This window comes from Rousettus aegyptiacus, unplaced genomic scaffold, assembly GCF_014176215.1.
Source record: "Rousettus aegyptiacus isolate mRouAeg1 unplaced genomic scaffold, mRouAeg1.p scaffold_m13_p_1, whole genome shotgun sequence".
NCBI classification, from domain to species: domain Eukaryota; kingdom Metazoa; phylum Chordata; class Mammalia; order Chiroptera; family Pteropodidae; genus Rousettus; species Rousettus aegyptiacus.
The window spans coordinates 96819514-96832035 of NW_023416284.1; the positions used below are offsets into that span (position 1 = coordinate 96819514).

Sequence of the window (12522 nt, forward strand, 5' to 3'; positions counted from 1 at the left end):
AGTTATAGTATTTGAGAGAGAGCACTGGTAGTTCTGGACAGAATAGGTATGTTGGAGAGAATGATATTATTTTTTAAATTATCAAAGAAATGATCAATGTGGCAACCCTTGAGATTGAATATAAGGGTTTTCAGACTGAAATGGCTGAATGAGAGATAAGAACATAAAAAAAAAACATATCTAGACTCACCAATATAAAATTTCATAAAAACAAATGAAAAAAGAAAGAACTTTAAAACATCCAGAAAGTAAAAACACATATTTCCTAAAAAGAAATAATATCCAGATTGACATTAACATCTATTCAGCATGCAAAGAGACAATGGAGCCATAGCTTCTCAGTGATGAGAGAAAGAAATTTTTAACCCAGAATTCTATTTTTTACCCAAATTGCCATTTCAATGGCAAATGAAAATGAAAGGCTTTAGAAAGCTCCCAGTCTTAAATGCTCTCTAAAATATTATTAGAGGATGGTAACCAGCAAAACTAAAAAGAAACCTAAGAAATAGGCATGAGTATAAGAAATAGCGATTAAATAAATAAATAAATAATAAGAATGAATGAATGGATTATGATGATAAAAATGATTAATAGTAATCCAGAATGAAATTATCAGTTGATCTCAATTCTGCAAGTAAGGTGAATTAGGGAACGTATGCTACAGCCCTAAGAGAAAGTGAGATAGAAAGAGAAATTTTGGATACTGAGAAAAATATAAACAAGCTTAAATATCTGAATTTACACTACAAAGAGATGCTGAAGTACAATGTACACCTTGAATAAGAAAATGAAAAGCAGCAGTAACAATAACAAAGAGCATAGTCAAACCAACAAATGGCATGAAAGGAAAAAGAAAATAGAGTATATGATACATGGAAAAAAAACTCGATAGGCGTTAGGAGGAATACCTCCAAACCCCATTACAGTGATCATAATAAATATAAACAGGTTAAATTAACCAATTAAAGATCAGACACACAATTTGGCTTAAAAAAAGCAAAAGTCAAGTATATTTTCTTTACCAGACCTATACTTAGAAACCAAATGTCCCAAGGCAGTTGAATTAAGGGACTGAGAAAGATAAACCATATAAAGACTGACAGAAAAAAAAAAAAATAGCAGAAATAGTTTCCGGAAAAATGAGCTACAAGGAGAAAAGTATTTAAAAAAATGTTTCCTGTTGATGAAAGATATGATCCACTGGGACGGACTTGGGCAGCCTGGATAAAAATGTCTTGCCTGTCATTTTTTAAATCTTGTTATCATTGGGTCGGGTATCTTTGTAAGTCAGTGAGCAAAACAAATCCCCAGCCTTCATGGAGTTTTTGTTCTAGCGAAAGGTAGATAGACAAAAAACTAATAAGTAATCAAAATATACCATATGTCAGATGGTGATAAGTGTTGAAAAAAATAAAATAAAATAGAAAAGGGTGATAGGAAGTGCAGTTTCAAATAGGGTAATAAAGGAAGGTCTTACTGAGAAGGTGATACATGAGGAAGCGACTTGGCAGACTTCTAAAGAAAGAGAATTCCAGGTAGAGGGCATAGCAAAAGCTGGAGAGGGAGAGGGCTCAAGATGGGAGAGGTAGTCAGGAATGGAAAGAAAACCCAGACATCCATGAAACAGAAACTAAGTTTTCCTCCCTGGATGATTTTAGGAAGTTTTATAATAAAACACATGATATCAACTCCCTGAAAAATGACATGAACCAAAAAATTACTAATAAAGAAGAGAATTTTAGAAATGTGTGACATCCAATCTAGGAGACCTAAATGTAATCTAAAGGCATGTTATCTTATTATGCCTATAACTAAAATTGCTTAAGCCTACTTAATCATATTTTACCCACTGTGAAGACTATATTGAAAGAGGAAGACTTAATTAACAAGGTTAGGGATCTAATGTTCAGCATGGTGATTATAACTAATAATCTTGTATCATAGGCTTGAATGTTAAAAGAGCAGATCTTAAGTGCTCTCACCACAAAAAAACGAAATGGTAATTATGTGACGAGATGGAAGTGGTAAATAATACTATAGTGATAATCATTTTGCAATTTATAAATATATCAAATCAAGACCTTGCACACCCTAAACTTATACAATGTTATGTGTCAATATATCTCAATAAAGCTGGAAAAAAAGAGAGAGAAGGGCATGGTTTGAGTAGGATTCATAAAACAGTTGAGAGACAAAATGTGGCAATGTGTTTCCAGCAATGTTCCTGGCAAAGGGTATACTGATGAGTGAACTTGAAAAAAAAATGAGTTTATTTAGCAAATATAGATTTCATTTTAATCATAAAGATAGATGTATATGGGGATTTTTAGGTCATTAAAATCACACAAATAATTTCAGCATCAGAAAGCAACCTTGTTAAGTACTAGTTTCTTATATAAGTCTGCTACAAGAAGAGAGTGTGCTTAAAAAGGGCTTCAGTGCCTACTCCCAAGGAGATACTGCCAATATATATTAATCAAAAAACACTAAGTGAAATAAGTCAGATAGAGAAAGACAAATACCATTATGATTTCACTTATATGTGGAATCTAAGGAACTAAACAAATGACAAACAAAACAAAAACAGACTCATAAATACAGAGAACAAAATGGTGATTGTCAGATGGAAGGGGTGTCAGGGGCTGGGTAAAATAGCCACAGGGATATAGAGTGCAGCATAAGGAAGATGGTCAGTGGTACTGTGGAGATTGTGTGTGGGTAGGTGCTGGACTGGTTGAGGGGATCACTTTGTAAATGTTGCCTGGCAACTATGCCATACACCTGAAACTAATGCAAAATAATATTAGATGTCCATTCTAATTGAATGAAAAATTTAAAAAAATTAAAAAGCATTCTGATTTATTCAGTATTCTCTTATGAGTTGGATTCTAGTAGTAAGCAGCTTGGAATTATCTGGATATACAGAAACATAAGGGACCTAGAAGCTAAGGGCCAAGCTTTGAAATATGGATATTGCACTGAGGTAGAGCTGGGTTGGTTATTACTAGGCCTCCCAGGTGTCACCCATCTAATCATATGCTCGAAATACTGTACTGAGGAAAGTCTACTGGATTTAACAGTTAGAAAAGCTTCTGGGACTCTGCCACTATTAGCCACCAACCCTGAGCACTTAATCTCTCCGATCCTCAGAGATGTACATATCTTTGAAAATGCGAGTAATAACACCTATTTTGTCTGCCTCACTAGCTCGTGAGCAAATCTGGCTTTCGAGGCTCATAATCTAAATCTAAAACAAATGGCTACGTGAATAAAAGGTATTAATGCTATCATAATTACGTGCCCTGCAGCCTGGGAATATAGTTGATATACTGACGCACATTACCACAATTATCCAAGCATTGAAGACAAGATGAAAAACCACTAATCCACTGAACAAAACACAGCAAATCCTACCTCTCAGCAACTGGTTTGGCAATGTTTTCAAAAATAGTCTCTTGGTTTGCATCTTGATCAAAAATCCTTTGAAATCTGCACAGGTGAAAATAGCAATTATTTAAAAGCTGAGCCTTCAAATGCTATTGAATTAATAACTTTTTTCCTAACAGCTTTGTAAATTACCCCACATTTACATCAGTAGGCTTACCTAACCTAACACAATGTTTGCCCTGTAGTCACAATCACACTCTGCTGTTGTACCCCTGTATACAAATGGTGGGTACACAGTATTGCTTTGACAAGATCTGTACAATAAATCCCTCTGAAAAACTGCAGCAGCTTTGAACCAAATAATAAACTGTGTGTTTTTAGCATTCAAGAGGGACAGTGTCTGCAATTGGCATCAAATTCAAATCTAGATAAGTGCATGAAATGGAAACCAAAGAACAGGATGTAAACAGCCAAAGAACTTCTCATGTCTTACCTGTAAAAAAGAATGCAACTGGGCAATGTATGATTATTGAACTTAATTTTAAAATTCTGAAGTAAAGTTTATTTTTCATTAATTAGGTATTACATCCAAACTAGTATTAGCTACTTAATTTTCAGGAAAGTTTGTTCACTTTGTTGATCATCAGTGAAAAGTCAAAAAGTAGATTAAGACAGACCTGCCCTGCAAAGAGAAGTCTTTATCAGATTGGCAAGGCTAGGGGCATAGGGAGGTGGAATGGTGTTAATTTCACTCTTCATGCAATGGCACTCTGACTTAGCTTAATACAGGATCACAAGTGCAGTGGAATACCTGGGGTAGAAGACACAGACCCTTTCTTTTACAGTATGGTAAGCTGCTACCAGAAAGCATGTCCCCCGTTAAAACATCATGGATAGCCAAGAGAAGAGGGAGAGGGAGAGAGGGAAAGAAAGAGACAGGCAGACAGAAAGACAGAGATGGGGGAGGGGGAGAGAATATAGTATACAGGGTGAAATGTTAACAAGTGAATTTCTCACACAAAGTATAGGAGAGTTGATTGCATTATTCAACCTTTACTGCATACTTATAAGTTTTCCAAATAAAAATGGGGGAGGGGGTGGCACTTTAAAGCAAAACATTTAAAACGAACATATTGAGGGCATCCTAAGCAGCTTTCAGAGTGTCTTAGAAACCTTTGGTCTATGTGCTGGCCAACACAAGTAAATTGGGCACATGTTCATTTCAAGTAGAGACTACACGAAATGTAAGACTGTTTTCACTACATCAGAAGGATGTCTGGAGCTGAGTTGGAAATATAAAATGAAATGAAATTCATTGTCTTCAATCAACATTAACTTCAAAAGATCCCTATAGCTTATCGACATCCCTCATGAAGAAGAAAATAATGAAACTGTATACAAAGACATTGTGAGGCACTCTGGCTACTATGTCACGTTCATGTAGCAGGTAAGAGTATATTTTAGAGGTGCAACAGAGCTTCAGACATGAACACTGACGTAACACAAATTACATCACTGCTCACATGCTCTCCACGGCTCAGTTTCTCGTGATATCTGAATACAGACCCAGGAGTGCTTTTGAGAATGAGGATGATAAGGCTGATTTGATTCTTTACCAGGTCAATGATGAGTGAGTGAATCAACAGCCATTCCCAAATCCATCTCCTTAAGTAACAGGAATTATTACTACCATTATGTAAACCAAAGAGATGGCAGGGGTTTTGGTAAATCATACAGGGTGCATTAAACATCAAATATCATCCCAAAATATTTTATTTATATAATGTGGTTGCATAATAATCCAAAAAGGCATGTGATCAGCTAGCTTCTGAAAACCACTAAAGAGTAAAATAGAAACACAGAGTTCAAGGAGTTGAGTCTAATCTTTTATAGAGAAAGAAGTTGCTTTATTCCAAAGAGATAAAGCAATTTACACATGGCCCTGGAGCAAATCAATAATCTCCTTGAGACATGACTTAGGTTTTAGGTTTCCCGATTCCTAGGAGGTTCTTCCATTTATTAGGTGGTTATATAGGCTGTTTCTAAACTCCATTTGAAATTTGGCATATACTGATCTCTTTCCACCCCAAAACTGTACTGGTCTTTCTCACTCAAGTAAATGGAAAACTCCATCCTTCTAAAAGTTCAATCCAAAACCCTTAGGGTACCCTTGACTCTTCTTTTCCATTACACTCTATATACAACCCATCGGCAAATTCTGACATATGTGACCTTTAAAACAAATCCAGAATCCAACATTTCTCAACATATCTATTTGCACTACCTTGGCCCAAGCTACAAAATTTCTTGCCTGACTCCTTTACTCACAGTCTTTATTCTACATGTTAACAAGAATGACCCTGCTAAAATATAAGTGATATTATTTCATTCTTCTGCTCAAAACTCTCAATTACTTTCCCATGGCACTTTGGGAAAAAGCTCCATATGATCTGGCCACTCTGCTGGCCGTTTAACCTTCCCCTTTCCCCCTCCCCCTTGCTTACTCTCCTCCAGCTACACAGATCCCTTATCTTCAAATGATTCAGGCATTCTCCCACCTCAAGGACTTTGCTCTTGCTATATCTTAGAGACCCACCCGAAGTTCTCATCCCTCAGATAGCTGAATGTCTGGATCCTTACCTCCTTCAAGTTTTTGTTCAAATATCACCCTCTTGTAAACCTTCCCTGACTGCTCTGTGAAATGCTGTAACCACCCCTGCACATTGCTGTCCCTCACCTCAGCACTCCTTAGTACCCTTCCCTGCCTTACTTTTTTCAAAGGCACTTAACACTTTCTGAAACAAATTTTACTTATTGTCTGTTTGTTCATCTTCTCCCACTAAAATGTAGGCACCATAAGAGTAGGAGTTTTGCTGTGTTCCCTGCTATATTCCTAGCTATTAAAACAGCACATAGTGGATGGTCAATAAAAATTCATTGATTGAATGAATTTTGGGGGGAGAAAGCAGCCTTTAAAATGTTTAAATATTTATCTCTGAACATATGTATAAGTTAAATATTTTATTAATTTCTTTATTTGAAATACTAAAGCCAATATTTTTAATTCAGAGATTTAAAAAGAATGATTAAGAGATTTAAAAATAAGCGAGCAGCACATTTTCAAAAGCATATGTTTAAATATACTCTGTTTGTATCTACATAATGTAAAAAATACTTTGGAAAGAGCCCATAGATAGAGACATGGTCAATTGTTTCTTAACAATTAAACAATCATGCTGAATAAAATGTTTTAGCAAATTATGGCTTTATGGAGACTGGCCTAAGACAGCTGTCATGGAGTCATAGCCACCAAGGTATGTAGCATGCTTACATCAATGAGAGAATGCCCCTTCGGAAAAAGGAAGTCATTTATTATGAGGCTACTCCTTCAAGGAGAGAATGAAAGGCAACAGGGAACCAAAAAGACAAGGTGAGGAACACCTCACTATGCTACCATGTGCCAATCCAATAATCCTGCAAGAAGACAGAGTGGAAATGGGAAGAGAGAAATATGCATGAAAGATATAAGGCGGAGAGTAAAGACCAAAGAAAATCTTTATGAGACAAATAAGAGTAAATTAGAGAAGAGAGAGAGAGAGAGGTAAAAAGTATTTGGGATGGTTTTATTTAAAGGGCAGAAATAGTCTCCAAATAAGGATTATATAAAACAGCCTAGAGAGAAATGCAAGAGTGAGCAATTAGTATTCCTTCGGTAGGATCCAGATTTTCAACACCTAAGTATGGGCTACAGATCGAATTTTATGTAGGCTCGAACTTCTCCAAAAATCAAAAGTGGAGATTGAAGACAATGAAATAATCTGAAACTGAAGAATAAAGACAGACAACAGTCATATTCCCCAAATTCAAGGCCTGGCTATGGGAAGAGTCTTTGGACCAAAGGCACTGATGACAATCCAGGGGTGGCTGTTTGATACTTTTCATCTCAACTGTACAGTTCAGCACTGTCCAATAAAAACATCATATAACCTATAAATGTTGAGTACATATATAATCTAAAATTTTCTAGCAGCTATATTTTTAAAAGTAAGAATAAATGTGGAATTAATTTTAATAATATATCGTAACCCATTAGACCGAAAATTTTATCATTTTAATATGAAATCAATATGAAAAAAGTTTTGAAGTATTTTGTATTCTTTTTTTCATATTAGGCCTTCAAAAATCCTTGATATATTTTACCCTTACAGCATATCTTGATTTGGGCTTGCTACATTTCAAGTACTTAAGAGCTATATGTGGCTAGTGGCTGCTTTATTGGACAATACAGATACTGAGTGTACATATGTGCACATGAGTTCCATATAGCATTTATGTATAAAGAAGGCTCACCTGTACAACACAGAGATTGTACCTTAAACTCCTACCTATAATAAAGTTTAGTGAACTTTCTGTAAGTGCTTAACCACAGTGGGTCAAGTAGGAAAAGGATAATACAGACATAGTAAAGAAAGCCTGGAATCTTAGGATGTCATACTGGATAGAGAAATACACCCTCTTTCCAACTTCGGGCACGGCAGTGAAATGACGACTTGAATTTTATCTACTAGATAAGATAGAGAACTACACTACATTCTCCCCAGGAAATGATGCTAATGATTTCGTTAGTTCAATAACAAAACAAAAACAAAGAAGACAAACTTACTTAAATTTGTAGCTTTCTCGCTTATTATTCACAAATCCATCTGTCAGGTCACGTGGTAAGATAATTTCCAAGCTAGGTATTAATTTTTCATCTTCATCTATGGAATAAATCTGCAAATATAAAGACAACGAATGAATACAAAATGGTAGAATTATGGTTTGAACTGTGACCATGTTTTTATGCTGTGCTTTGTAATGCTATAAAAATTATACTTTTAAGATAAAAAGTAATAACATATTATAATTTGGATAATTTTCCTCTTTAAATTATGTACAGACTCAAACAAATATACGGAACTGAACAAGAGTTAAAACCCAAACCAATGCTCTGTTAAATCTCAGATGTTCTTAAATGATCTAATATTCAAATTTGAGCATTTTTGAGTGTCTCTGTTGTTGAGAAATTAATAGCCCTGAAATCAACATATTATCTAAGTATTGCTTTGGAATTATGTACTAGGAATTAACATTTTACTACAACCAACAAGTATTTTTGAACATTTGTAAAATGCTGGACACAGAGATAAAAGGACTAGGTCTGAGACTTCTCAGAGAGCTCACATGAATGCTCTAATTCAAGTTATGTTCGAAAAAGCCTGAGTTTCCATGAGATATAGTCAGAAATTTGATAAAAGACGTTTGGTTTCAGAAGATACATAAAATTTATGTCTTTGATGTCTCTTTCAAGGTTCTTCTAGCTCAGCCACTAATTAGCAAATGACCTGAGAAAAATCGCTTAACCTCTCTAAGCTGACATGGAAATGAAGGGTCTCAACCAACCACCTTTCAACTGTTATATTCTCTGATTCTCTTCTCTCCTTTATTTATTGGCCAGGAAAATCAACAGTTAAGCCTACAAAGAGGTCATGTGGAATAAAGAAAAGGATAAGATTTGGTGTCCAAAGACCTGGGTCCAATGCTGATCTCAATTTACCAGCTGTGTGACCAGCCATCACCTTCAGAATCTCAGTTCTTTATACATAAAATGAAGAAAACAGAATGCCCTCCCTTCAAGATTGCTGTGGGGATCATATGATGTCATGGAAATGGAAGCATTTTGTAATGCACCATAAAAAATGTTAGTCATTAGATTTAGGGATTTTTAAAAAAGACTTCTTGTCTTTCGCCAGGATATAAAATTCTTTCTAACAGGCAATACTTCCTGTTTAAGACCCATTTAGATGCTGGATAATGGGGGGAAAGTCATATTCTTAAACAAGTAAAAGCTCACCTAAATCTCCAGAAAGTCTTAATAATTTTCCTAAGCAGATTTTTATTGAACCCTCTCATTTAAAATGTGGAGAATTCATGTAGAAAAGTCATTCTATAAAATAAAATTATTTGTAGAAAGTAATGGCATCAGGTCCAATGCTTTCTGGGTAGGTTTTCTCAAGAGATATTTAAAAATTTTATCCTCTAGGGCACTACACTTTTTAAAAAAAGGTTACTGCCTAGACAGATGAGTGAAAGAGGTAAGATATGAAGCATACAAGAGTAAGGGTTGCCAAATATTTAAAAAAAAAAAAAAAAAGTCCATAACATTCAGTGCTCAGAAGACAAAAAGGACAATCAACTAGAATAGTCATCCTCCACTACTCTCATTAAACTATTCTCTGAGGCATTAAGAAAAATCCCTAATAACCAGAAAACTTGTTTAGTCTAATAGATTGGCTTTCTACCCTTAGTCATAAAAGTATCTGAGAGAGGGTACACTTTTTTAGAAGATAATTAGATCTAACGCAAAGATGAATATGAAAATGTTTTAAAATATACAAAGCACTATACAAATGAAAAGCCCTGCTACTGTTAAAATTACCAGAGGTTCATCTTATGTACATTCTAATTTATTAACCTGTAAAACATTATAATTTAATTTATAGTGCTTTAAGAAATACAATTAATAAAGAAATGGAGCCATAAAATGAAGGGGAAAGAAAAAAATACCTTTGAAATGCTACAAGCAGCATTTCCAGTCAGAGAAACAATCAAACAATCTTTTGGGGACAAAAAGATAGGATGCTAAAAGTGGGATTTCTAAGGGACAGCAGGGATACACTAAATCAAAATTTATTCATCTGTGTTCTCTTATTTTTGTGTATGTGGCGTAATGTTGCATCTTGGCAAGAAACCTGACATTATTAAAATACTGCATGACAGCTAAAAAATACTTCCTGGAGTACCAAACAATCCACTCCACAGAATCTCACCAATGAAATAAAAAAGGAGAGGCAGATTAAAATACCCAAACAGTGCATTTTAAGAAAAGAGAAAGTTCAATACTAAATCCAAGATTCTCCATTAACCGCCCCCCCCCTACACACACACACACGCTCTACTCCCAATCCTGCCTCTACCCATTTTCTCACATCACCACATCCAGTCCCTACTTTTGACTGCTGAATCTACACAGATAAGTTCAACGTTGTTAGCTAAGAAATGGAAGGGGGTATAATTCATATAATACATTTTCTACATATGATGCCTTTTTAAAAAGTTCTTGTAAGTGAATGTAAGAGGAGAGAAATTGGGAAGATATACATGGTTCCTTTCTACACTACTTTATTCCTTAAATATGTGTGTGTGTGTGTGTGTGTGTGTGTGTGTGTGTACATTTAAAGCCAGTATTTTCTTTGGAGTCTTTTTACGCATCTTCTAAATGTATTCCATGAGTGACAAGACAGATAATGATGATGACGAAGACATTATATTCTTTTTGTTTTAAATACATAAATAACATGAATCAAATGCTAAACTATGAGATGCTATGATGTTACATTTATACATATACACAGTGTAGAAGCGTAGATATGAGAGAGGTAAAATATTATTAATATATTATTCCAGGCACTGATGAATAGGACCCAGATTACCCTTGCTTAAATCCTCACTTTGTGAGACAAAGAGGTTTCGTCTGAAGAAGTAAGAGCTTTGGAATTAAAAAAAAAAAAAAAAAATCCTTCATTAAAATCAGGATTCTGTCATGCACAGGTGGGTGTCTCGGCCACATTAATTAACCTGACAGTTTCCTCATCTATGAAAGGTGGGAAATGATATCAACCTTGCGGAGTTCTCATGAGAATCAAGGATAATGTAAAGAAAGCACCTAAGTGGTAAGAATGACCATGCTTCTTTCTAGGGAGAAACAACATTTGAAACATTTAAGAAGCATTCAAAGTATTTCTGTTAAGAGAAAGGACAACGTCTTAACCTTCTATGTACCTTTCTGAACTTAGCATACTACTGGAAGCTCCTAGTAAGTGCTCAGTTAATGTCTTCTTTATGAAAACTATGTGTATTCTTTGTGTCAGACGCATAAATATATCTGCAATGAGTATATGTCACCGTTCATGTTTCTGTTTCAGAATGACAATAGTTAACACATTCTAAGGGCCCACTGTGTGCAGAGCCATAGTGTATGCCTTGTGTATCTAAATATCTATTATCCGTAACAGCTCAGACATTTATGGACACGCATCTCTTGCTTGCACGTTTTGCCCATGTGTGAAACATATTTGAGAGGGCATGTGTGTCCAGAACTGCGCGGCTTGTAAGGGGCAATAAGGCTGAGTCGTCGAGGCGCGGTCTCTGAGTGTACAAACAGACATTTGTGCACGCATCTGCCCTGCTACGTGAACATGTGTCCCTGGGCGGGGCGCGTGTCCGAGGCTCTGTGCACCGCACATCTGCGCCCGCAGAGCTGTGCTGGCTGGGAGTGCCTGGGTGTCTGTTCGCATGCCTAACAGCGTTGCGCTGGTTGTCGGGGCGCCTCCGACAGTGTGCTAGATTCCTGCGGGCATCCAGCACCCGACTCGGAACCTCTCACCCGAGCCCAGGCCCCTCGCGTGCCGCCCCTCCCTCGGCCTGGGAGGCCTCGCCCCGCCCGCGCCTTCAATGCTTCAACCCATACCCCTTGTTGCTGCTTCCGGACAGTGGGCTTCACCCTGGCGAAAATCTGGATCGTCTGCTTTACCATCTCCTCCCCGGCTCTGAACTGACCCTTGACCTCTCAGGCCCGGGCTCCTCAAATGAGACCCCCACCGCCTACGGCCAGCGGCAGCTTTAGCAACAGTAACTAGGGACACTACCCAAGGAGCACCGCGCCAACCAGGACCGCCTCCTCTTCCTAATTGGTTGCTGATAATAGGGTGGGGCGGCCCCCAGGGAGAAGTTTATGGTCGGGGTGAGGGCGAGTGAGCTGAGAGTGCTGCGCATGCCTGAAGTGGAGGCGTGGACTGTGGGTTTAGCTCCAGAGCTGGCCTAGAGAGTGGTTAATGAGGTGATAATCACCGTGCCATTCCCTAGTCCTTAATCCACTTTTTTTTCAAATGTACCAACATATCTTTTTAGCATTGAAGTGATTCTGTTCTTTTTCTTTAAATTTATTGGGTAACATTGGTTAATTAAATCATGTAAGTTTCAAGTGTACAATTCTATAATACATTATATGCATATTGCATTGAGTGTTCACCACCC

General features: G+C 36.7%; 1 protein-coding gene across 4 annotated transcripts in view; it reads right to left on the reverse strand.

Moving 5' to 3' along the window:
- Window positions 1-12121, reverse strand: part of KIF6 (kinesin family member 6) — a 353330-nt gene extending 341209 nt beyond the window's left edge. For 3 of the 4 annotated variants that reach the window (XM_036217600.1, XM_016154315.2, XM_036217601.1), the window contains exons 1-3: window positions 11957-12121; window positions 8051-8160; window positions 3415-3489 (exon numbers count right to left, since the gene is read on the reverse strand). In XM_036217600.1, the coding sequence (XP_036073493.1) occupies window positions 3415-3489; window positions 8051-8160; window positions 11957-12022 (251 nt within the window). In that variant the 5' untranslated portion in view covers window positions 12023-12121. The remainder of the gene's footprint in view (window positions 1-3414; window positions 3490-8050; window positions 8161-11956) is intronic. The other variant, XM_036217598.1, reaches the window with a different exon arrangement.
- Between the last annotated feature and the right edge of the window lie 401 nt (window positions 12122-12522).